General features: G+C 40.6%; 1 protein-coding gene across 2 annotated transcripts; it reads left to right on the top strand.

Annotated features, from left to right (window-relative positions):
• Positions 1 to 22518: 22518 nt before the first annotated feature.
• Positions 22519 to 26097, top strand: LOC122063170 (AT-hook motif nuclear-localized protein 1-like). 2 transcript variants are annotated; one of them, XM_042626873.1, is made up of 4 exons: positions 22519 to 23067; positions 24625 to 24692; positions 24848 to 24973; positions 25520 to 26097. In XM_042626873.1, the coding sequence occupies exons 1-4, from the start codon at positions 22674 to 22676 to the stop codon at positions 25574 to 25576; spliced, it is 645 nt and encodes a 214-aa protein (XP_042482807.1). In that variant the 5' UTR covers positions 22519 to 22673; the 3' UTR covers positions 25577 to 26097. The 2 variants fall into 2 exon arrangements, with proteins under 2 accessions (XP_042482807.1, XP_042482806.1); XM_042626872.1 differs by having other exon boundaries at positions 22522 to 23067; positions 25516 to 26097.
• The last annotated feature ends 1446 nt before the right edge of the window (positions 26098 to 27543 follow it).

The following is a 27543-nucleotide window of genomic DNA, read 5'->3' as shown; positions in this document are numbered from 1 at the left end:
CCTGGCTTAGGCGAAGATGGTCTTGACCTCCAACTTCCTTTTTCGAGAGATATTGACTACGGTGATATTCGGACTGAGTTCCGACTCAGAACGGTTACTTTCGGGTTTAGAGTGAGGTATTGATTCGTAGAGCTTCCGCTAGGGATGGACTAATTCCGAATTTTGGCTGAGGCGGTACTCCGGAAGAGCTTCCACAGGGAATAGGCTATGGGAAGACTAGCTCCGGTAGAGCTTTCACTGGGATTAGACTAATCCTAAGGATTGAGGAACTTTGAAGGCCTGAAGAATACTTCGGATCTTACGAAGATCTCTCCGAAGATTGGAAGAACCTCAAGAGGGGGGAGACTAAAGGGAAATTTTTCCTATGCAAAATCACACTTAAAGAAGGAAAATGATTGAAGAGTTTCGAAGGCCCGAAGAACACTTCGAAGATCCAAAGAACGCTTCGGATCTTATGAAGATCTCTCCAAAAACTTGAAAAACCTCAAGGGAGAAAGGGAGGAGAGAGGGCAGAGCTTCTCTACAAAGGATGCTCACTTGGAGGCTTGGGTGTTATGTTATCAAAAACCAAAGGGAGGGCGGTATTTATAGGATTCTTGAACCAATGGGGAGGGAAAGGAAATTCCCTTAACCAATGGGGGAAAAGAGAGGGTTTTCTAAGCCAATGGGGTGAAAATATGAAATTTTGGACCAATGGGATGGAAGATGTTTTTCTTGGACTAATAGGTAAAAGTAAGTTTTTTGGGCCAATTAGGTAAAAAGATTCCTTTTTGGGCCAATGGGAGGTTACGGCATAGGGTATGCTAGTAGGGTAATGCAAAATGCACAAGTGCACAAGTGGGTGAAGAGATTTCTCTTCACCCACCAGGTCAGTAAAGCACATATTCCGGCCATTGACGGCTGCACACGAGGCTAGGCAAGGGTGCACGAGGCATGCATTGGTGCATAGGATAGGCTGGGAGAGAAAGGGAGGGAGGGGGGAGGGGCGCATAGCACATGGGGCAGGCAGGGCACATGGGGCATGCATGGGTGCACAGGACAGGCTGGGCACGCGAGGGGGCTGGCAGGGGCGCATGGCGCATGGGACAGGTAGGGCACGCGTGGCGAGCTGGTACTTAGGCAGGGGTGCGAGGCATGCACTTGAGGCTAGCCTATACGGGGTGCGCGTGTAGAGGGGTTGGCGGGTGCGTGAGGCACACAGGTAGGGGCGTGAGGCTGGCAGGCAAGGGCGAGCGAGGCTAGCAGGTAGGGGGCGGGGTGACCAAGCGAGGACATGTGGGCTAGCAGGTAGGGGCGCGAGGCTAGCTGGTGGGGGCACACGAGGCTGGCAGGTAGGGGCATGAGGCTGGCAGGCGAGGCCATGCGAGGCTGGTAGGCAGCGGCTCAAGGCTGGCTGGCTGGCTGGCGCGCGAGGTATGCATGCAGGGCTGGCTAGCCATAATGCACATAACTAGGTGTAAATTTCCATGAGCGATTGTGGGAGATCTGATTTTGACTTAACATATATCATTGGAATTGTAATTCCAAGTACTATCCATCTGTATGGTCATCCTGATCGGATTTCTTCATATATGAAAAGTCATAATTGGGCCCTCTTTCCTCCCTCACTGGATTTTTAGGGTTTTGGGTGAGCAGAGGATGTTTCTGGGTTGTATTATTTTCATCAATTATCATCTCTATCGATTAGAAGCAAGAAATCATGTCTAATATCCACAATTCATCATAGCTAGAGGGGGTGACAAAATTGTGTGTCTATAGAATGCCCCTCTTTGGCCGAGGCTTGTGCCAACGGCCGAAGGGCAAAGAAAAGAACGACCACATTTTGCCACCTGGAGCATGTACTGCAGTTATTTTGCTCATTAATGATGGAGTTGAAAATACAACAGACAATATCTCTTAACTACTTTAAAGTTTAAGACTTACCTGGGTTGCCGATTATAAAAAAGAAATTCGTTGCTCTTCCAATCCTGCAAAAGATGTTAGCACTTGATCTTTGTCTTTTCCTGTGCTGGGCTTCCATGTGCCAGTCTAGGGAATTCATTAACGAGATCGGGCCACTGGGAGTTGATTCAAAGAGATTGGGCCATCTAGGGCCTGTTCAATGAAATTGGGCCACCTGGGGCTGGTTCAATAAAATTGGGCCACCTTGGGTTGGTTTAATGAAATTGGGCCACCTGGGGCCAGTTTAATGAAATTTTTTCTCTTCTTGATTTTATCCCTTGTCCCTTTCTTGAATTTGAACCAAGAGATTGGAGCCTTGAATTTTGTACTTTTGCTTTGGAGTCTTGCTCTTTGCTTTTGATTTGGAATCTTGTTCTTTGCTTTTGAAACTTTAGTTTCTTTTCTTTTATAATTTTTATCTGCCAATAGGATTTGACTTTTACCTTCCCCTTTTCATGTGATATAATTTTTATCTACCACACAAATTTTGATTTGGATTTCAACTTCCCTTTTCATGTGATGTGATTTTTTTATCTACCCATTTGCTTTGCATTTCACCTTTCCTTTGATTTTTACCTTCCACTTTCATGTGAATTAATTTTCATCTACCACATCAAATAATTTTGAATTTGATATTTTGTGTGAAGAATCTTTAATTTGCACCTTGGAATTGGAACCTCAAATTTTATTTATTTATTTTTTTTTTTTTTAGAAAATGAAATTTTTACCCATAAAATGGTCCCCCTCTTGTTCATTTTTCATTTCGATTTTTCTCAGTTGGGAAAGATTTGTGAGCGGGTGAGTCGGGTTCTTGAATCTCCTTGAAGATTCGAAGTTTTTTGCATTTTTTTGAGTTTCTTCAAAAATTTTCCGACAATTTTCAGGTTTCCCTTGAAGTTCTTCATCTTCCTCTTGAAGATCTTCATTGTTCTTAAGGAAGGAGTCATTTGGAGAATTTGACATCCTTTTGGGATTTTTTACAAATTGTGAAACTTCTTGGGGTTCCTTGTGATTTTGGAAAATATGGTTGAGAGAAGAAAGAGCAAGACTTACGGAGAGGTCCAGCTGGATGGTTGTAGCAATTCTTCTCAAGATAACGAGAGTCCCGAAACTATCTTCTCGTTCTGTTCCGTGTATTTAAAAAATTGGTAAAAAGGAAAAAGGATAGTTGTGTTTTGATCCTGTGGCTAGACTACATGTCTAGAGATGTTCATTTCTTGGCGCCAAAGGCACCTTTAATTCCAAGACCTCTTCGAGACCTCGACAACTATTTCCATTATGGTTGTTGTGCTCCTCAGGTTGAAGATACTTCAGTTACAACAGCTGTGCCTCAGTCATGTCTTTAGAGTTGCCCCCATCCTCTTCACAAGAGCTGTCAGAGATTGTTATAGATCCTTCTACAGTACGCCATTCAGCTTGCATAAGGGCCTAGATTGGTACACCTGACAAACACTTCACAAGACTCAGGATCATGTCTATAGCTCAGTATGGGGCTCATGGGTAAGTCCTTGCATTTTATTCATTTCTCTTTATTCATTTATTATTGTTTTGTTCTCTCTCTCTCTCTCTCTCTCTCTCTCTCTCTCTCTCTCTCTCTTTATTATTTATTTTATATATATATATATATATATATTTTATTTATTCAAGAAGCATAATGGGGGAGTACCCCAACCTTGGCTAGACATAGCCATCCGAACACAACTCGGGAATGGTACAAGATACTTCCCCGTAGTGTGAAGGAGTTAGTTAACTCATCTTACCTCAGTTGATTGGCTTCTATAGAGACTAGGAAGTTCAGCCTAGCATTGGCAGGGGTCTTGATGGAGCGGTGGTGGCCAAGTACTCACTCCTTCCATCTTCCTACTGACGAGATTACCATCAAACCCTTGTGCTTCTATGCCTTGACAGGCATACCATTTGGGGGGAGGCCCTTGACCCTTCCCGAGACTCTGACAGCTAGGGAGTTCATGGACTTGATGGACATAGATATTGAGGATGGTCAGACACATATCCGCCTCGGCGATATCAGTGCTCGTTGGTGGAGGACTGGCCTGGGGGTAAACCCTGGTAACATTGCACAGGTTACCTGTTCTTTCCTTCTATTCACTGTGGGTCAGTGTCTCTTTAGTTTTAGTGACCTCCAAGATGGGATGGACATTCACATGGCTGCCTTCTTCCGGAATATCCAAGATGTGGACACATGGGATTGGGGCGGAGCTACTTATGCATATTTTCTTCGGACTTCGGACTTGTTATCATACGGAGACCTAGGTCTTAAGGGAGCGGGCTACATCCTCCAGGTAATCTCTCATCCTTATACTCATTTCTTTTCATTTGGTTGCATTTCTTCACTTTGATTTTTCAAACCAGCCTTGGTGTTATGAGCATCTAGAGATTATGGCTCCTATACTGAAGGAGCATCAAGCATTGCCCTTTCCCATATCCATGAGATGGGGAGATAGCCAAGTACTCAGGGGTCGGTGCCATCCTCCAGGAACCACCGCCCATTCTCTCCTGAACGGTCTTACAGAGGTAAGCCACACTTTGTCATTAAATTTCCTTATGTCCTATGTTGCACTTACTTTCTCTTGAATTTGCAGGTCACTTGGAGACCATTTCATCCTCTTACGTTCTCAGACCTTAATGAAGTTACCCGGGCTAGACACTTATCAGAGAACCGAGTCCTATTCTGGGGTTTATAGGGCCATGCCTAGTATTTAGGAGAGAGAGTTATACCCTAATGGTCTGATTTTGATACACATTTTTCTCCCTATCTTCCTCCACCAACCATGCATTGCCTAGAGTGCATTCCTACAGATCAGATTGAGAGATTGGACGACAGAACATGGGATGATTCGTTCCTAGACCAGGATAGGGATTACAAGACCTTCATTGAGGAAGAGAGAGTATCACCTTCATGCTTCAATTTCTTTTTGTTTGGCCTTGATCGATGTTCTTTCAAGGGAGAACACGACGTGTAGACCCTTCTACTATTCAATCACATGTCAGTGCTGCTGGTCCATCCCAAGCTAGACCTTCTACTAGTGTGGGTGGATCTCTCAGGATAGACACTATCCCCTTCCATGGCTTCCCAGGTTGGTCATATCCTAACACAACCAATCTTAGCATCCCTCATCTTTTGGGGCGGAGAACAAACATAGATGCTTCTCTTGGGTTGCCTATTCCATATGACTATGTGAGTATCTAATCATCCCTCAATTGATTGTCTTTCGACCTCCCTTAGCTGATATACTCTTTCTTAGGTATCTCCGGAGGTCTATACCGAGATCAGGAGGATGCATCAGAGTTTGTGTGAGGTGGTGGTTAACAAGGTATCCTCTCCTTTTTCTCTCTTTTTTTTATTTTTTATTTTTTACCCTTTTTCTTGATCATCTCTTATACTCCTTAGGAAGGAAAGATTGTTGCCTTAGAGAGCCAAGTCAACTTCTACCAACAGGAGAATGCCCAATAGCACGAACAGATTCAGGATCTAACTAGGAGGTTAGTGAATTCGATATTGGCACCTACGAGCTCCTCGACATTCCATGAGGGTGACTCTGAGTATGGTTTAGATGAGGACTTTGACTCTTAGGGATCTATTCTTGTAGTTCCTACAAGCACAAACACATGTATATTTTTTTCTTTCTTTTTCCCTCCCTATGTTTATTCTTTCTTCCCTTTGTATTACCAAATTTGGCCTTTTAGGAATGAAGATCTATTGAAAGCAAATTTTATTTATGAATTTTGAATTTTAGGCATGATTAATTCCACAACTCAAGTCTACATTAGAATAAACGGGATAACATGCAAATCCAAATATCACCTCACTTTACTACCAAGTGAATTACATGAAAATAACTCTCCTACCATAAATAGGTTAGGTATGTAACAATGTGGGGAGACAGTTCTTAGGGTGGGTAGAAATGCACTAATTCCTCTGGGTCCTCCACCTTCAGTCCATACTGTCGGCTAATGTAAGTAGGTAAGTAAAAGGATGTATGAGTCAATCCCATCAACCTGACATAGTTGTGTCCGAGGGTCTTCATTAGAAAATCTTCATGCAGCCACCATGGGCTCCATCATGCAATATCCCATGCAGTTCTTTCTTGCAGGTACTTCTCCCAATCAATGAAAAGCTTGAATTCTGGGACTTCCCTCTTATCCTGGTAGCAAAGAGCTCCAAGTTGGCATTCTTTTAATGGCCTAGTCAACTTCAGTTTTTTGAGGAGCCAAATCTAGAAAATAGCAGGACTTCCTTGATAATGATCAAGTTCAAATTTATGATTATGGCTCATGTCATCAAATCCCTTGAGCATTTCTGCAAGGACCATAGGAATGATATCATCTCCTTTCTTCAATTGCTTTACCACTTCTATCAGAATGAGTGGTGCACCTCGTCCGGGGGTTCGAAAAACATAGCGAGCTATCATGTAAAGTAGATAAGCATTCTGTGAACTTTGTTGATGGATTCCTCCCAATGATAGATATTAAGTGAAGATCTTGGCCACCTTCAAAATGTCAGTCTTCCCATATCTAACGAATTGCTTTACTTCCACTTCCTCCTCTTTCTATTGGAAAAAATCCTGCATTTCCTCTGAGTAATCTTTGTTCAAAGATGGTTGGATTACCCTGCCCTTGGGTGGAGATGACAAATATAGTCGGAATTCTTCGAGAGTTGGGAAAATCTCAACTAAGCCAAACTAAAATACATGAAGATTGGTATCGCAATGTTGAGGCACCTACCAGAGTAAATGGTGATGTAATTTTACACACAACGATTCAACTAAGCAATGAAATATTTATAGGTTCCAGTAGTCCTAGTGCCCTCAAGTTTATGCCCAAGGACCATTTTCTCAATGTCTCATCCAACGAGCCCATGACCTTTCCTGCAGCCATTACAAACAAAAGGAGACATGGTGATTTGTCAAGTATCACTCATTAACTATTGACACAACCAATCCTTTACCACTGTTGCATCAAAATATTTTTACATATATTTTTTTTTAGACCAATCTAGGGTGGGGAATGAACTGACCTTGACATACTAGTGCCAGGTGGTGACTATTGGGGGGGTGGAACTCTAGATAAGAATTTGGAGGACTATAAGTGAATGACAGATACCTAACGGTCTTGTATGCCAAATGGCGATTCTTGGGGGACACAAGCTATGATGATCTTTTAGATACTTTGATTATTAATCTAGAAACCAATTTATTATCTTTAAATGGTTGAGACCGCACTTGCACATGTCAAGTTTCCTACGTATCCCTTGAGAGGAATCAGGTCTAGCGTAGCTTGGGCTATTCACCCTATCAGACATAGTATCTCTTGAGTTGATCCAGGTTGACCAGTTTGGGTAGTTCTTCACCGTTGTTGTCTATGAGTTTTACAGCTTTGCCTAGTAGAATCTCTTTGACAGTGAATGTGCCACTCCTGTTGGGCCTAAATTTCCCTCTTGGGTCATGAATTGGGGCTCTTTATTCTCGAAGAACAAGCTCACCCTCCTCTATGTAACAGGGCTTCACATTCTTGTTGAAGGCCCTTACCATTCTTAGTTGATATTTCTTCAGATTGTCCATGGCCTTTATATGTCTTTCATAGAGAAAGTTGAGCTCGTCATGCTTGGCCTTCACCCATTATCCTTCAGGTAGCTAACTATCTAGTAGCACCCTTAGGGATGGCACTAAGATTTCCACGGGTAGAACTGCCTCAACCCCATATACCAAAGAGAAAGGAGTTGCCCTCATCGAGAATCGCATAGAAGTTCGAAATGCCCACAAGGCAAGGGGCAACTTATTTGCCCAATCTTTTTATGTTTCAGCCATTTTCTGTAGGATAATCTTGATGTTCATGTTGGCAGCTTCTACTGCCCCATTGGTCTGTAGCATGTACGTGGTAGAGTGATACTTTCTGATACCAAACTTTGTGTAGATCTTATCAGTCTTGCCCTAGAAATGGGATCCCTGATCCGATATCAGCTCTTAAGGCACTCCATATCAGCAAATGATGTTTTCTTAGATAAATTTTGCCACCTTAGCAGATGTAAGGACTATATATGATTGAGCTTCTACCCACTTGGTGAAATAATCAATGGCTACTAAGATGAACTTGTGACCATTGGATGCTTTAAGGTTGACATTCCCTATGATATCAATGCCCCAAGTGAAAAATGGCTATGGAGAACTGAGTGAATGCAACTTTGTTGGGGGGATATGTATGATATTGAAAAATATCTGACATTTATGGCATTTCTTGACAAAGCCCACGCACTCTACTTCCATTGTGTTCTAATAATATCCCAACCTAGGGATTTTTTTAGCTAGCATTTTGGCATTCATGTGGGGTCCGCAAAGGCCTTGATGAATTTCCTCCATGATGGTTGTAGCTTGTTCTTCTTCCACACATAGCAATTGTATTCCATCATAGGATCTCTTGTATAACAAGTCTCATTGAAAGATAAATTGGGTGGAATATCTCCTTAGGAATTTCTTTTCTCTTTCAGTTGCTTCAACCGGGTAATTCGTTTTCCTGATGAAGTCCACAATATGAGAAAACTAAGGCCGACCATCTATGGTGAGAGAATTTGCTAAATTTTAATAGATGGGTCTGCTTCTTTGTTCCACTAAGAATGGTCAGATTCTAGTCATAGGGTTGCACTCTATGATAGAAGCCAAAGTTGTAAGGGCATCAGCAAACTGATTGTTATCTCTTTGGAAGTATTCAAATGAGAGCTTCTGAAAGTGTCCAATCACTTCTTCCAGATGTTTTTGATACGGGTTCAGCTTGTCATCTCTAGTTTTTCACTTTCCTTGCGTCTGGAAAATAATAATGGATGAATCACCGTACACCTTGATCCTTTTCACCCCGATGGGCAAGGTTATTTCTAGTCCCAAGGCACAAGCTTCATACTCAGCAATATTATTGCTACAGGGGAAATCAAGGCGGAATGATGAAGGTAAATAAAGGCCGTCAGGAGTGATAAGTAATATTCTCCACTACACCCCTTTTGATTAGCTGCTCCATCAAAGAACAATTGCCATTCATTAGCTGTGTCTTCTTCTTCTATTATTGTGATCTCTTCATTTGAGAAGTTATCTTCTAGGGCTCTTTCATCTTCTGCTGGGTGTGTAGCCAAATGATCGGCTATAGCTTGCCCCTTGATAGATTTTTGAGCAACATTGATGATGTCAAACTCTGATAACAATAAAATTCATCGAGCCATCTTTCCTATTAAAGCTGGTTTCTCAAAGAGGTACTTGATTGGATCCATCCTTGAGATCAAACGTACTGAATAAGCTACCATGTAGTGTCGAAACCTCTTTGTTGCCCAAATCAATGCAGCACATGTTCTTTCTAAAGATGTGTAACATGTTTTATACTCCAAGAACTTCTTGCTGAGGTAGTATATGGCATGCTCCACCCCCTTTTTTTTTCTATTTTTGTGCTAGCAACTAGCCCAAGGAATACTGTAATACTGGTAAGTACAACAGAAGTGGTTCTCCTTCCACCAGTGGCGTTAATACTGGTGGGTTCATGAGATATCCTTTGATCTTATCAAAAGCTTATTGGCATTGGTCATTCCATTCTGCGGACTGATCCTTCTTCAACAGCTTAAAGATTGGTTCGTAGAAAGTAGTCAGTTGAGCTATAAACTTGTTGATATACTGGATGTGACCCAAAAATCCTCGTATCTGCTTCTCAGTGTGAGGCATGGGAAATTCTTGGATTGCTTTGATCTTGATAGGGTCAACTTCGATGCCCCTTTCACTTACCAAGAATCCTAACAAATTTCCTGCCGTTGCCTTGAATACGCACTTTTAAGGATTCAACTTCAACTAATACTTCTTAATTCTTTCAAAGAATCATCGTAGTGTGGGAATATGCCATTGCCGACCCTTTGACTTTACTATCATGTCATCTACATAAAATTCACATCCTTGTTCATCATGTCACGCAATATGGTAGTAGCTGCTCTTTGGTAAGTTGCCCCGGCATTTTTCAGTCCAAAAGGCATCACCTTGTAACAATAGGTTCCCCATGGAGTGGTGAAGGCTGTTTTCTCACGACCCTCTGGGTGCATGTTCACTTGGTTGTATCCTGAGAATCCATCCATAAATGATAATAAGACATGCCCCGTTGTGTTGTCCACCAATCCATCAATGTGAGGTAATGGGAAGTCATCGTTAGGGCTTACTTTATTAAGATCTTGGAAGTCTACACACATTCGTACCTTACCATCTTTATTCGGAATTGTTACAATATTAGCCAACCATTGGGGGTATTTTACCACTTGTAGGAATCCCGCATTCCATTGCTTTATAACTTCTTCTTTGATATTTTCACTCCATTTTGGATGCATCCTTCTAAGCTTTTGTTTGATAGGCTTTGCCCCAGGGTAGGTCAGCAAATGATGTTGTATAATGTTGGGGTCTATACCAGGCATATCCTCATAAGACCAAGCAAAGACCTCGGTGAATTCCTTTGGAAGACTAATCATCTATTCTTTTTCTTCGTCATCAAGGGTAGTGCCAATTTTTACCTCTCGAAGGTGTTGGTTGGTTCCTAGATTACGAACCCGAATATCCTCAAGGATGGGTTGGGATTTCTTGAGTTTACATTGCTTTATTAACTCTTGATATTCATTAAGATCATCATTAGAAAAATGAGGCAAGTCATACTCGGAATCAGAAATTCCATTCATGAAAGGAGTGATAGACTCAACATACATGGACTCTGGACTTTCCTCGAGAGGGAAGGCTAGCTCATAATCATAAATAGAAGACTAGACAATGGACTTGATTACAGACTCGATGACTGATTTGATGCTTTTATCAGTGGTATTTAGGCAGGTTGACTTAGTAGCATGAGTAAACTTGAAGTCTTCTCCAATGCTTGTCCAGTTGAGGAGTGGGTTCAATGGCTTGATGGATAAGCAAATGCGACAATGGACCTTCTTCTCCTTCCAGAAAAGTCACCGCTATCTCTTCATTGGTTCTAGCATTAGTTGCTTGCTTCTTTACAAAAATGAGTTGATCCAACTCATATTCCATAAAGCCGAACTTCGTAAGGGGTGAGAATTGGTGAAGGCTGCTTAATATTCTTTTTATAAGTCCAACTTTTCAAGTCTATTGATGGAGGCCATCCCTGTTCCTCGGTCACATTTCTGACCACCTTCATGGACCTTTCCACTATAGTTGATTTGGGCACAGTACATACAGACCAACATTCTTTGGGCTCTTCTTTGCTTTGCATATACACTTCTTCCTCGGAAGGACCGAGGCTTGAGCTCATATAGCTCTTGGGATCTTGGCTCTTGTAGGAGGGAACAAACTTTTCAAATCAGTGGGAAGCTGTAGACTCCAGATGAGTCTTATCTTATTTTCCCATTCTCTTTTTAGGAGGACTCGAGGACTTGGTGCCTCCTTTGACTGGATTAATGCCGTAGGGTCACTAAAGGAAGACCCCTTCTCAATTAGTGAAATTTCTGATATCCTGGTGATGCAGTTGTATTGATCACTTTTTTTAGTTAGCATTTGCTATTGTTCTACCTCATGAGTTACCCAGTCAAATCATCTTAAAAGAATACTTCAAATCCTGATTGCATTTTTACAGCGGTTTTATCAAACCATGGTTCAACATTTCTGTAAAAGGGAAAATCTTTTCCTTCCCTTGTGAAGTACCCATTGAGAGTGGGGTAGTAGGAGGTGGATATTTTCTTGATCATCCTTAGTACCTTCTGCCCTTTGCTGCCATTCTTGCTTTTTGGTTCGAGGGTTTAAGGAGTGTACCCTAGACTGCTTCTTCTCTTGCTAACCACCGGAGTAGGTAGTTTTGAAACACCCTGATGATACTTTTCTAATCCCATCCCAGGAAAATATTGCATGTTCTTCATCATTTGGTTCACCAAAGGGCTCCAGATGGCTTTATAGTCGGCCGGAACCTTTTCTTCTACTGTTTCCTTGGCGAGTGCTGCACAAGTTTCTTCTATTTCAAAACCACTAAGTTGGACTTCCTGGTTATGTTCTTCTCTATTTTCAATGTTGGCTAAGGTGTTAACCACTTTGGGATCTCCGACTACCCTAATCACCTTTTCTTCGTAAATGAATTTCATTTTCTGATGGAGACTAAAGGATACTACTTCGCATGATGTAACCAAGGCCTTCTCAAGAGCATGTTGAAGGATGCTGGTACATCAATGATCTGGAAATCAATATCAAACTTCATTGGGATGATCATTACAGTGATGGCGAGGATGCTAAGGATTTTCCTCTTGGTGTTGACATATGCCCATATGGTTTGATTTGATGGCCTCATTTCTTCCAGGTTGATGCCAATACTCTTTGCCAATCTTAAGGGTAGAACATTCAAAGTTAATCCATTGTCAATGAGAACTTGGGGAACTACCTTGTCAAGACATTCTACCATGGTGTATAGAGCCCCGTTATGTTGGGCTCCTTTAGGGAGTTTAGAGTCGGAGAACATCAATGATGGCACCGTATATGTTGCCCCTACTAGATGTGAGAGATGCACCGGATCTATCTCGATTGGTACTTGCGCATTGGTGAGGGACTTCAAGACTGCTTCATGGTGTGTGTGAGATGCCATCAACAATCCCCAAATTGAGATATTAGCCTGGGCCTTCTTGAGCTGAACCAAGGCTGGATTTTCTGGTTCTTTCTTCAAGCCATTGGTTCCAGTCTCAATAGTCCTTGACTGTTCTACTGCTATGCCTTGCCCTTGTGGTCTCTTCCACTTCGAGTCTCCATCACACTAGCAGGTTTCTTTACGATTATCTCTGTGGGATAGCAATATTCATCGTCACTATTGGTTATGGTAATTATCCCTACCATAGGATCATTTCCTCTTCTAATTCTCCTTCCCTGCTTGGGGTGGGAAGTTGAGGACCTCCACAAATATCCAAAGCCTTGGCTCACACTTTCTTGACCGCATTGGAAAGTCGTACAACTATTGTATCTATCATTTCTACAAGTGTGGCATGCCCCCTGCTTTTTCCAAGATTTCCAACTACTCGTTGTAGTAGCATTCACTGATAGCTACTTCGCCTAACATTTGATCAATTTTATTAGCCTCGAGTTTGATGCCAACCAAATGATTATAGATATAACCCATGTGTTCTTCTATAAGGTTTGCTTCACCTTCAAAAGTGATCTCATACCCTTCACTATCTTCTGAATCTGATATCGGATTTTTCCCTTGCATGTAAATTGTGAGTGCCGACTGAATAGAATCCGTGGGATAAACCATCGGGTCATCTTCACCAATAGCATATTCAGAATATCCTCCTGGAACCCTGGGTGAATAATACCCTGATTCATCATCTTCATTATTGTCCCAAGGTCCCTAGTAGTCATCCCAATCTGAGTATTCATTGTCACTTTGAGTATTGGAGTCATCCCCATCATCCTGATCCTCACTCTTACCCTCATCGTCATCGACATTAGACTCATCATCCTCTGTGTCACTCCCTATATGGAATAGGGAGGTATGCTCTTTGACTTGTTCTCCTATGGCCAATGCCATTACTGCTCCGAGGAGATCATCTATGACTCCTTCAATTGTCCCTGGATTGTCTTCCTAAGGACGGTGGGCTGAATCAGAAAAGTAGGATCACTATCTTGATCTTCTCCTAAAGCATTCACCAAATATGTTGACGAAGTCATCTTTGGTGAATCTGGTAAGGTGACCATGTCTTTCCAACTATATTGGCCAATCCATCCTTCCTTCGGATTATCCACCGATCCTTGGGAATGAGTTTAATATGAAGGTGATGAGGGAAATGAAGCAAGATGGTATGAAGATGATGTGGGATATGAAGATTGGGGGTGGTAAGATGATGAGGTGGTTCCTCCTCCTTGATGGTGTGAGGAAGGAGGATGATATGGTGGAGGTTGATGGTACGGTGGAGGTTGGTGATATGGTGGAGGCAGAGGCTGATGATATAGTGGAAGTTAGTAGTATGGGGGAGGTTGAAGGTATTGTATGGTGAATCCTCCTGCTGATGAAGAAGGAGGGATATCGGATGTTTGATCTTATGATTCTTCTTCTAATGACTCTTCTCTTTTGGGAGCCTTCATCGCCTTAGTTTTTTTACTCATGACTTTCTTATAAGCATGACCATTCATGTGATTCTTTCGAGCTTTAGGAATGATGAGTTGAGTGGGATCACTCTCCGTTGATTCTTCGTCTAGGTTGTTTACATGATCATAGAACACGGGATGAGAATAGTGTTTATCTAACTAATATATGTGAAAAGCCCTTCAGAAGGAGTTGCACTCTTTTTTACAAGCATCCTTCACGAAACCATTAATGTGCCTTACTATCTCTGGAGGAAGAGACAATTTCTGCACAAGATGAAACTTCTTTCTCCACTCATCATGCCTCTCCTCATGGTACTTCTAAGAATTTCTTATAAAATGGGTTAAATCAAAGAATTGAGGATCCTAATTTTTCCAATCATTCATTGTTGCTAGCCTGTTGACGGTTCCATGATCTGGGAGTGGATTGGTGTTGACATTGGGAGGTTGTTTATCCTTGACTTCAATAGTCCTGTTGTCTACCAAATCCTAGATCGCATGTAGAAGACTTGGGCACCTTTCTATGGTGTGCCCCTTTTGAGTATGGTAAGCACAACACTCATGGTCTTTATACCGAGCTGGGGGAGGATTACTGATTACTCTTGGAGCCACAGTCCCTATCAATCCTTGTTTCTTTAACTTCTCATACACTACTGCCACGGGCATTCTCAAATCAGTGAACTGTCTCCTTGGGCAAGAAGCCTTCTAAACAGGAGCATCTGCTTGTATCACAAATGGTGATGAAGAGGTGACAAATGAGACTGATTGTTGGAATGTGCAAACCACATTGGTTTCGGGACCCTTTCCACGTCTAACTCTGATGTTCTTTCCTACATCCTAGGAGGATCCTTGATGTTGGGAATCTCTCAGGATTTGGTTCTCTACACGTGTGCCGGTGGGTATCACGGCATCAAAAGTCTACCAATGTTGGTAGTAAAGAACATCATAATAAGGCTTAGACAAGTTTTCAATCAACATTTCTACTTGCTCTGCCTCTAAAGGCCGGTCTACCATCTTGGCAGCCTTATCCCTAAACCTTATTAAGAAGGTGGTGAATCCTTCTTTGGGTTGCTGTCTTAACGTCTCAAGCTTCCGACGCTTCACATCCACTTCGGTGTTGTATGAGTACTGCTTGGTAAAGGCTTTCACCACTATTGTCCAATTTTGGGTTTGGGATGACTCCAACTGTGTGAGCCACTTTAGTGTCGGTCCTGATAGGGTTAACATGAAGGCTTGCTCCATTTGGTTATCCGTAAGCTGCCATGATTTGGCGATGCTGAGAAAAACTTTGAGATGAGCCTTGGGGTCCCTTAACCCATCACCTGTCAGTCCGCCATTCGAATTTCTCGGTAATTCTTGCCTCGGAGAAGAAATTCATTTCATCGGATTCCGCCACTTGACTTTTCGAACTCTTTCCTATTATCAGATTTTCTAACTTTTCCAATTGTTCTTTAACCCTTCTTTCTCTCTCCGTCTCTGGGGTTTCCACTCGAACATCTGCAGAAAACTCCTCTTCCTCATCTTCAATCACTACCTTGGGAGGAGGAACCCTAGAATAGGTTCCATGTTGACCATTTGCACTGGTGGGTGAAAATTCCTCTCTGACTTGTTGGCCTGCTTGCTCTTGTTCCCCTCAGTTAACTCGGGAAGAATTCCCTCAATGACTCATAGGTCCATTTTGATCCAACTCTCTTATAGCTTGTGCTAGTTTAATCTTGGGAGGGTTTCAGAGCATGTGCAATATCTGAGCTAAACCACTCTTGACCTCAACCATCTCTGTCTGTAAGGTCTCTATGGGATGGACCCAGGCTTGCTCGGGTGATTCATATTCATATAGGTCCATGTGAACTGGGTTGTAATTACTTGGCGGTAGACAATCTCGGAGAGATGATGGGGGTGACACTGGACTTAAGTGAGTCAACCGATTACCCTGATGTGTCCAAATGGACCGCGGAGAATACTTGAGGTGTGAAATTGTGCCTGTATCAAAAGTGACTTATTTTAGGATTCTTGTATTCCCAACCCTTTGTTCATTCATCCACTCAATTATCAACCAAATGGGCTAACCAAAGTTGGTCCACTTAATGATAGGGAGTGGCTAGGTGTCAATGCCCCTAGTCCACTCAATATCATAAGTGGGAGATTCATACAAATCGTTTGACTAGAATATCCCTGTTAAGACATTCTTTGTCGATAAAGTAATGTTTTCCTTAATCTTATCCCACTAAGTGACCTTCCTCCTAGTTTCCTCGGGTCTTTTAGATAATTCGGCACTTTGCGGGACTTTGATAGAAATCAGCTCGGATCGCATATGCCAAATCATCCATATTTCATTTCTAAGAAGGAAGGACATCTGTTATCCGAAACCCACTTAGGAGAGCATTTATTTATGACTAGAATGTATTATAGGAAAATTCCTTTTTAAGACCGTAAACAAATTCTACAGATCAGCTTGTGGCATTCCTAGCATTCTCCATCTATTTTCTACATGATGCGAGCATGCAATGGATGCAATAGGATCGACAAGGCTTCCTTGACAGGATCTATATACATAAGGTAAGTTATCATTTTACCCATGGGTAGAAGATCAAGGGGGTGACTTCCTTGCCCATTACTCGTGACTACGCACGAGGTTAAGTAGCTGGCCACAGGGTGGTGGAACCGTGAGTGATTGTATGAAAAATTATAATGTAGGAATATCATTATTCGATTCTCAGAATGCCATAAGGTGCGCGGACCTCCCTGAGGGTGCTGGCTCAATTACGAACATCCTCTCCATGACATGCACTAACCTCTCTGAGGTGTAGGCATAATAGCGAGTCCCTCGTCAAATGATTTCATTTCGAGCACGATGCATGATACGGTTAGCAAGTACAATTACAAACATGGGGTTAGCAAAACACGTTTTCAAATAGATGTGGTGGAAAATGTTCTTGCATTTAGAGGTAGCATCTAGTGTCAGAAGTTTGACATTATTCCTAGTGGAGTAGTCACTGTGAGGGTGGCGGCCGGAGAAAAGACCTCTTTCCTTTTTGGTGGGGAAAAAGAATACTTTTATTTGCATTCGGCCCTTTCTCCTCTCTCTCTTTCTTAGGGAGGGGTGTGTCGTGTGCGGTTACCCACGGGCCCCACACCACCGTATCGCCGCTCGGAGATATGTGGAGGCCTATTTCTTAGGAGTGTAAAGGTTGTCATTGAGACAGGGATTTATTGATGGTCTAATACGGGGGATTGGGATCATACGAAAGGTTTTGAGTCGCCACCTGGGATTATGGGCCTAGGAGCCGAGAGTGAGAATGATTCCTAAGAAAAGGGCCCAAAAGTTGGTTTGGTCCAGAGATTTAAGGTACGTGTCAGGTTATAGAATTGGGAAGGTGTTAGGCACCCAATCTGCCCGGTTCAACCGGTCTTCCTACTAGATGCTTTAGAACTAATATTTTCTACAATTATTCCTATTTTGCATGCTCGGCTAAGTTATCACACATATGTACATTGACCCCTGTTTCGGGTCAAGAAGGGTCGGACCCCGATTAGTGCTGGCACGAGCTATTTTTTCGATTCTCTTGGCTTAGGGGAAGATGGTCTTGACCTCCAACTACCTTTTTCGAGAGATATTGATTGCGGTGATATTCGGGCAGAGTTCTGGCTAGGAATGGTTACTTTCGGATTTAGACTAAGGTATTGATTCGGCAGAGCTTTGGCTAGGGATTGGCTACTTTCAGATTTTGACTGAGGTGGTACTCTGGCAGAGCTTTCACTAGAAATAAGCTATGGGAGGACTAGGCTGAGGTGGCACTCCGGAAGAGCTTCCGCTGGGGATAGGCTAATCCTAAGGATTGAGGAACTTCGAAGGCCTGAAGAATACTTCAGATCTTACGAAGATCTCTCTGAAGACTGGAAGAACCTCAAGAGGGGATGGGAGACTAAAGAGAAATTTTTCCTATGCAAAATCTCACTCAAAAAAGGTAAAGGATTGAAGAGTTTCGAAGGCCCGAAGAACACTTCTAAGCTTCGGATCTTATGAAGATCTCTCAGAAGACTTAAAAAACCTCAAGGTGGGAAGGGGAGGAGAGAGGGCAGAGCTTTTCTACAAAGGATGTTCACTTGGAGGCTTGGGTGTTGTGTTGTCAAAAACCAATGGGAGTGGGGGTATTTATAGGATTCTTGAACTAATGGGGAGGGAAAGGGAATTCCCTTAGCCAATGGGGGGGAAGAGTGGGTTTTCTAAGCCAATGAGGTGAAAATATAAAATTTGGACCAATGGGATGGAAGATGATTTTCTTGGACTAATAGGGAAAAAGTAAGTTTTTTGGGCTAATAAGGTAAAAAGATTCCTTTTTTGGGCCAATGGGAGGTTGTAGCATAGGGTATGCTAGCGGGGTAGTGTAAAGTGCACAAGTGGGTGAAGAGATTTGAAGAGAAAATCTCTTCACCCATCGTGTCAATAGAGCACATATTCCGGCCATTGACGGCGGCTCACGAGACTGGGCAGGGGTGCACGAGGCATGCATGGGTGCACAGGGTAGGCTGGGTGCGTGCGCACGGGGGGCTGGTAGGGACACATGGCACATGGAGCATTGGGCAGGCAGGGCACATGGGGCATGCATGGGTGCACGGGACAAGCTGGTCACACGCGTGGGGGGGGGCTGGCATGGGTGCATGGCTCATGGGACAGGCAAGACGTGCGTGGCGGGTTGGTAGGGGAGTGCACGGGCTAGCAAGCACGTAAGGCAGGCAGGCGGGGGCGCAAGGCATGCACGCGGGGCTGGCCTGTGTGGGGCACACGCGCAGAGGTGCTGGCGGGTGCTCGAGGCGGGCAGGTGGGGGCTCACGGAGCTGATAGGCAGGGGCCCGAGGCGCGTAACTAGATGTAAATTTCCAATTGCGATTGTGGGAGATTCGACAGTCCGATTTTGACATACCATATATCGTTAGAATCATATTTCCATGTACTATCCATCTATACAGTCATCCTGACCGGACTCCTTTGTATATGAAAAGTCATAATTTGGCCCTTTTCCCTCCCTCATTGATTTTCAGCGTTTCGGGTGAGCAGAGGATGTTTTTTGGTTGGATTGTTTTCATCAATTATCATCTCTGTCGATCGGAAGTAAGAAGTCACGTCCAATATCCACAATTCATCATAGCCGAAGGGGGTGACAAAATTGGGTGTCTACAATATATAATATATATAGGTCGGGGAGGAAATAGAAAGACACAAGAAGCGCTGATGTAGGCCATGCTCCCTGACAAAATCATTTAGTATGTATCGAATTACCTAATGTGTATGTAATATAAACATACCTAAAAGGCAAAAAAAAAAAAGAGACCAAAATATTGTATCAAAATCATACCAAATTAAAAGCGTACTGAGATGTCAAGGTTTTGTTATTGAAATGATGGCATTTTCCCAGTATGTTACAATTTTGGTATTGACTCTTGGCCTGTAGTAACGTATCAAATACCACACCATTCGACACCCTCAGACATTGAGATGTCTTAGTGTACACTAAGCAACCTAGTAGTGGTCTTTTTTTTTTTTTAGTGGATGAATAAATATTTTTTCGGATGAATCCCTAGTAGCATTCTTTCCCTACAATAATAACTTCCTTGTTTGCAACAATGAAGGGAATTTTTTTTAGATTAATTAGGAATAAAATGTGAAATAGGTTATCGTCACCACCGCCATCAGCCCCAATTATGCTAACTTAATAATAATTGTATATTTAATACAAATAAATAATTTATCTATTATTTCCATTTAATTATTTATATAAAGAAACAATTTACTTATTATTAGAACCAAGATTTCACCTTTTTTTTTTTTTAATATGGATATACCTTTTTCATTTTTTGGGGGGTGTAGAATTCATTATCAATTCCATATTTTACTGGTTTATGCCAAGAATCTTTATAGGATTTTCAATCTTTTTTTTTTTAATATAAACTTGCTTTTGGTTAGGATGGATTTATATACAATGCATAATAGTTATTACTAAAATATTTTGAAATTATTTATATGTTTTTTAGAGAAAGAATCTTTTCCATCTGGCATTCCCTACGCCCAGATGTGTCTGGGCATGAAAAGACCTAGCTGCCCCCCGATGCATTAAATATTTTTCAAGCACAACTATGTTTAGGCTTAGCTAGTGTGCAGATAAGCATAATCCCTTTCCCCTTTTTGCTTTTATAAATTTTAATTTCAAGACTCTCAGATAATGACTGGAGATGACTAGTGACAGGGAATCACTTTCCTATGGACTACCCATGTTATGCATTACATTGACATCAGGCCTTACATAGACAGAATGCCAAGTAACAATTGGGAGGCACGGTTGAAATGGTAACAAAACCTGGCACAAACTAGTAAATATGTAATTGATAATTAATAAAATATTTTTTTAATGATAATTAATAAAAGGCATATCTACGTTTTACTAAAAAAAATTGAGGGAAATCTTGGTTGTAATAGTAATTAAATCGTTAACGATAGTTGTCTCACACATTTGGTGAAGCTTTGGTGCACTAAGCCCACGCTTAGTGAATCCCAAGACTTAAAAGTGTCAATTTGGAATTGAAATTGAATATCGAAAGCAAAAAATAATAGGTACAGTTTTGATTTCATGCCTAACAAAAGGAAAAAAAGTACTAACAGTGTACCAATTGACAACCTTCAATTAGACACACCAAATAGTGTGGGTATAGGGCTCATTGCTCAGGCAAGATCCCAACCATACTCGTGTCGCCCAAATGTGTACAATAGATATACAATCAAGATTTTCTACGGTATGGGTTCAACCTTATAGAAACGTGGCCTAGTACACAATAGGGTTACCAACTGTTTATCTGTTAAATACTCCCTTTATCTTGAGGATGAGAATATGGACTAAAAGGCAGAAAAAAAAAAAATATATATATATATATACATATATACACATATATAATCAATTTTGGGGGACAATGATGACTATTATTAGTAGGCCAATATGGATTAAAGGGCAGAAAAAGAAAACAATATATATACAATTTTGCATTATTTTTTCTTTTATAAATCTGAATTTCAGGACTTTTAGTCGATTGAGTGGAGATGACTAGTGAGAGGAAGCCACTTTTCTACGGGGTTCACATGTTATGCATTGCATTGACAAGAAGTCTTACTTGGATAAAACCCTAATAACAGACTTGCGGTGTCAATTGTAACTGACCAAATATCAAAAAATTGTATAGAATGAAATCAAAATGAGAATTGGTACAATGTCAAAAAAATAAATCTTATTTCTATGATTTCGATATGGGGCTACCCTTGTATAGGAACGTCGCCCAAGTACACAATAGGGTTTTGTCTAAAAAATATTCCCTTTATTTTGGGAAAGAAAATATAATAAAGGACTTTTTTTTTTTAATAGAAATGAATGACTATTATTAGTGGACCAAAATGGAATAAAAGACCGAAAAAGTAAAAAAATATATTTTCATAATTTGGCACAATTTTTTCTTTTTATAAATCTGAATTTCAAGACCCTTAATTAATTGATTGGAGATGACCCATGAGAGGGAGCCACTTTCCACATGTTATGTATTGCGTTAACACACGAGGTCTTGGACAAAAACCCCAGTAATGGACTTGAGGGTGTCAATTTGTAATCGAAATTGATATTTACCATTTCGGTACAGTACAATTTCGATATAGGTCTACCTTTTTATACGAACGTGGCCTAGTACACAATAAGGCTCCTAACCATTTGTTTGAAAAGTACTCGTTTTTATTTTAAGAAGGAAAATATAATAAATGCCTATTAATTTTTTTCTGTACAAATAATAATAAATGTCTATTATTTTTAGACCAATATGGAATATTAGACTGAAAAAGAAAAAAAAAAATTATAGTTGTGAATTATTTATCTTTTTATAACTCTAAATTTCAAGAGTCTCTCAATTGACTGGATATGAGTGGGAGCCACTCTAGTAACAGTTGGGATCCACTATTGTATTTAGAGTCAGATCTGACACCCTCAAATCTAAAGGTGTTAGTTTGTAACGAAAATCAAATTGTGAAATTGATACTGACTATTTAATACCATTGAAACTGACTATTATGACTAGACCAATCAGAATAAAATATTGAACCAAACCATTATTACTAGACCAATCAGAATAAAATACAGAAAAAAGAAATTTTATTTTTGGTAAATTTATAGGGAAAATAGTTTATGTGGAGGAACACGTGACCCCTAGACACACGGGAGAGTAAAATGACCATCAAAATCCCCATAAAATGAAAAACTACATCCTAATTGATTCTTTCACATGTGCTTCTATTGATCTCGGCGTATGCTTAAAGCCATGCTCGGGAAATACATTCCCATTTTTTTAATTAAAAAGGGCATTTTAGACATAAAAATTGTATTTTACCATTTTTTTTTTTCTTACAGAGTGGGGCAAGTGGGCAACCACAGTTATTTACTTGTGGCGCGAGTTGCAGAAAAACGTCCAGATTCAAAAACTGGTGACAGTTATTTCCATCTTCTGAGTTTCTGACATTTTATAAGAAACTGAAATTCCAAATCTTCTCATTTTTGCTGCTTCCCTTTGTTCTCTGTACTTTTCTCTGATATCCAGTTTCAAGAAACTAAATCCATGGAGAGGAAGGAGATCACTGTGTCCAGCTCTACGGCTAACAGGGAGACTGACTCTCCGCTTAGCCAACCATTGCCTATCGCGGTAGTAGTTCCTCAGGAGAAGGGGAAGAAGAAGAGAGGGAGGCCCAGGATGTATGGTCCAGAAGGGAGCCTAGCAGCGGCTGCCTCTCAGGGCGTTTCCTTACCCCCTTCCGAGTTCGCTAGAGGGCCGCCGGCTCCGCTAGCGACTGGTTCTGGGAATCAGCAACTGATTCCCCATTTTGGCCCAGAAGAGAGCACATCATCGGCTTTCTTTCAGGGCTTTGCAACACCAGCTTCTGAATTCTCTCCGAAGCAGATTAGAGGGCCGCGGCCACGGAATTCTGGCGATCGGAAACCGACTCCCCCTTTAAGTGAGTTCTAACTCTAGTAATGGTGTCTATTTTTTGTTAGGACATAAGAAAATCAACCATGAATTTCTCTTCTGCTAATTTCGTTTTTTTATTTATTTTTCTTCAAATTGGATTTTGATAGTTGTTGGAAACTCTGAGATTTCCCTTCTTGATTGATTTTATTTTACTCATGTTCAATCTTCTGTGGATTCATTGATTTATGTTAGAGATCATTGATTGTGATTCTGATTTTTGTTGTCTCTGTTTCTGTGATGTAGTTTAGAAAGGAAAAGAATGAAAGAGAACAATGTCTGCGAGGGGTTAAATCCATTATTTCTTTAGCCATTTCTTCCAATTATAAGGAAACCTTCATAGTGTTTCTGTTTTAATGTCCTTATCATTTATACATCAGTCTCTGTGGAACATTTAAGCAACCATAAGAAAATCTTAGAAGGTGATTTATCTGCTTCCTTCCGTCTTTGTCTCTCAAGAACTGATACTCTGTAGTGTTTCTTAGTGTGGAATCCATGACAAAATCTATGGATGGTGGTTTTCTGCTGTTTTATGGTCCCTCCTGAGTTGTACTGGCTGCAGCATATGGGCTGCACAGGGAGATGCTTCACTGAATCCCATCCGTTCTCTCTTGTTGATAATGACAAGAATGATAGTCATATTGTAGTTATTTGTCGTTATCATTATTAATTGACATTTTCATTCACATTGTTGTGGTGGATTGGCAATGCTAGAATGTCATGATCTAGAGTTTGAATGTGCTTTGATGTCCTTTCCCTACTTTCCATTTACCAGTTTATGTTCTAAGTTTCTCTATTGTTTTGGATGAGCAGTGGTGCAAAGTGATATTTTTTACCCATCTAGTGGGCGGAATCAGAGACCCAAAGGGTTTAAGGTTAAGCAGGCATTTCAAGTGATTTTGCTTTTGGCATTTCAAGGGTTTCTTCAGGTCGTGGATTTGGGTTCTTTCCATTTTGTCCGGATAGGTTTTACTTGGTTTGTGAATAAAAAACGGTCTTACATACTTCACCATTCACCATTCACAGGGCGAACTTATTAAATTTTTATATGGACGATAAAATGCACTAATTTGCAGTTGAGCTTGGAATAATCTACCTAAGCTACCTGGTAGTGGATATCAGAAACCGAAAAGTTACTCTCTCTGAAAACTATAACTGTGATTTTAAACAATTCTCCTTCTCCATGATTAATCTTAGAGAGGCCAATAGTGCAGTGGATTTTTATGTCAAAGACTGCACCCTTAAGTAAACAGAGTATGCTTTGGTTGAGTCAACCTTCCCCTTACTGATGTATTATACTCTTCCAAGATTTAACAGGGAGAAAGAGAACTTGACCTAAAAGGACTTTTGTGTGTATTGCTTGATTTAGTTTAATATATCAATATTTCTTTAGACAACCCAAAAGTAGAACTTAAATGAATGAGCATCTAGTTTTAAAGATACGCTTCCAATGAAAAAAGAGGGCATGTATTTAAATCAGATGGAAATGTCTCAAATAGTTGACTTGGTTCAATCTCACTACTGATCTTTGATTTGTTATTTTAAGGTGAATTGCTTGCGAATGTAGAAGGAAGAGACTTCACACCGCACGTGCTTACTATACATACAGGGGAGGTAATACTTTGATTATTGAATTTGCCTTATGTGGCCTCTTGAGTTTGGAATATATCATTCTTTATTTGTCAACTTTAGGAACTGTCTGAGAGATTGATTTATGCACCTAGGACTTCTAGTTGGGTTTACATGACAATGCTATAATTTACTTGTAGAATGTCGCGGCAAAGTTAATTTCACTCATTGGTCCTCGAGATGTTTGCATTCTCTCTGCAAATGGATTTGTTTCTAATGTTGCTATCCGTCAGCCTGGCTCCTTTGGCGGTATTTTGACATTTGAGGTATGATATCAAAATTTTCTTTTCCCCTTTTTTCTTTCTTTCTTTTGAGATTGTTAAAAAATGTTGTGTACCCAATCTACGAGGCTCCTGCCATTGTTGGATCTAGGGAGGATCATAATGTATGTAGCCTTACTGTTATGTGCTTATTATGATAAATGAGGTCATGCATGTAATTATGTGGAAGTCCTAGGAAGATAGGAGACATCGTGGAGTTGTGACTTTGGTTAATAGGAACTACAACTGATTAGGAGTTATGTGAGTTGTGGATATGTAGTTCTTATATTTTGAAAGTTGATTAGTTATGAGGACCGTATGCAATACTTTAAATATGTGGCAACCCAATGGATTAGATAGATTTGAATGACAATTTTGTTCCTATAAATTCTCTTTGGAGAAGGAGGTCATGATCCCGTCAATAGAGCCAAAGACATAATAGCTTCGTCCATAAAGTTATTTACCCTTTTTTCCTTTCTTTATTTCTCTATTTATCTCTCTTCTCATCTAATCTCCTATTTTCTCTCTCACTAACTCACCTTATCAAGATAGCAAAGTGGAAATTGTCCCTTGTACGCATCATCTGGTATCAGAGCCTGGCTTCAATAGTCTCGCATTTGCCCACACTGCAAGGAAAAGTTCATGAGAAGAACGGCATGTTCTATTCGGACCCTCAAGCTATTTAGATCGAGGGGATTATAAGTAATGACCACAAATTTGAAACCCACAGAGGCAACTTCGGAAGACCTTGCCACTATATGCCAACAATGTTTTACATTCGGCCTTGAGGATAAGGCGACTTTTCAAATGGAAGGGAATGTTATATGTTTGGTATGATAAATGGGGTCATGCATGTAATTAAATGTGAGTCCTAGGAAGATAGGAGACGTTGTGGAGTCATGGCTTCAATTAATAAGAATTACAATTGATTAAGAGTTGCGTGGGTAGTGGATAGGGAGTTTTTTTATGTAAAGTTAATTAGTTTTTATAATCCCAACCCTATTAAGTTGGGATATGGCTGAGTATGTTGTTTTATTAGTTATCATAACTGTATTTAATACTTTAAATTTGTGGCAATTTAATGGAATAGATAGATTTGAATAATAATGTGTTCCTACGAATACTCTTTAGAGAAGGAGGCGTGGTTCCCTTAATAGTAGCAAAGACTTAATAGTTTTGTCCATAATGCTATTTATCCTTTTTCTTTATTTTATTTCTCTATTTGTCTCTCTTCTCATCTAATTTTCCCCATTTTCTTTCTCGCTTACTCACCCTATCAAGATAGCTAAGAGAGAATTCTCTTTCGTTTGCAACACTTACACCCTACTTTGCAAAGAGGATGTTTCCCGACTTGAACCCGCAACCACTAGGTCACAATGGAGCAATCTTATTTTGGGATTGTTGACGGGATCACTTCACTTTCCCCCGCTTAGCGAAGAAATGTTTCCTGACTTGAACCCATGACCACTACGTCACAATGGAGCAACCTTATTTTGAGATTGTTGACGGGATTAACTCTGTCAATTGTAATTTTCTCCTTTATGAGAAACATGAATTAAATTAAATCTTAGTCTCTATGCTTATATCTTGCATGTTCTATTCTTCACTATAAAGGTGCTGAAATATCTTGATATGAAATAAATCTCATCAACGATGTTCGGATGTTGTAAAGTGTATCACTCCATGTGGCGCAACTGTCAGCCCATCCGCGATCTTATGAAGAGAATTGCGGATTTTGGTTGCATTTTTTTTTTCCTGCTCCTTCTCTGCTCCTACTTTTTTTCCTTGATTTCAAGGAGCAACCAACAAGCAAAGCTTTTTATTGTATTGACCAATTAGGGCCAAAAATTTAGATAAGGGACCAATACGATCCAATACGGGACTGATATGGTTCAATACTGGACCAATATAGATCGATATAAGTAAGATACACTTGATACATCTCCTCTAAACCATGAGTGAAATATGAAACCTAGGGCAATCAAAGACCTTGGAAACTTGTTTCTCTTTTGAAATGAGTTTAGGGAAATCTTCTAACATAAAAAAAGCCCTGATATTCACTATTTTAACAAGTTTTGGGGATTTACAGTGCTTAAATCATGGGTTGAAACAGATTTGGGCAAAAGAGAGGTAAAGCTGTAGATCTCTCTCTCTATCTCTATCTACCTATCTATCTATCTATCTCTCTTTCTCTTTGTCGCCCCCAAATATGCTTCCATATTGTACAATAAGGTGTAAATATAGAATGAGCATGGGGTAATAATTCCATATTGATCCAAATCAACACTATGCTCCCATTTTTAATAAGATTTTGGCTAGAAGCATACATGCATTGTAATGTGCTTCTCCATGGGTATCTAGTAACCATATATGTAGGGGTATAATTGGTGATTATGCTTCAAAACTGTATTTTATATGTATCATAAGCAAAGCATATCCATACATTTCTTGACCATTTCCATATGTATCGTTAGCGTATCTTGCATCCCTCCAATGAGCTATGATACGTATCTTAAAATAACTCCTCTAATACAATACATGATATATACTTTAAATACTTGATCTTCCCCCCCCCC

This window comes from Macadamia integrifolia, unplaced genomic scaffold (genome assembly GCF_013358625.1).
Source record: "Macadamia integrifolia cultivar HAES 741 unplaced genomic scaffold, SCU_Mint_v3 scaffold1224, whole genome shotgun sequence".
Taxonomy (NCBI): domain Eukaryota; kingdom Viridiplantae; phylum Streptophyta; class Magnoliopsida; order Proteales; family Proteaceae; genus Macadamia; species Macadamia integrifolia.
Note: the sequence above shows the minus strand (reverse complement) of the source record. Positions and strands in the feature narration are given on the sequence as shown.

Bases quoted from the DNA above. Each gene is read 5' to 3' on its own strand.
- LOC122063170 (XM_042626872.1), top strand. From the start codon at position 22,674: ATGGAGAGGAAGGAGATCACTGTGTCCAGCTCTACGGCTAACAGGGAG. The intron at 23,068-24,624 runs GTGAGTTCTAAC...TGTTATTTTAAG, and splicing joins GAAACCGACTCCCCCTTTAA to GTGAATTGCTTGCGAATGTA. The intron at 24,974-25,515 runs GTATGATATCAA...CACCTTATCAAG, and splicing joins GCGGTATTTTGACATTTGAG to ATAGCAAAGTGGAAATTGTC.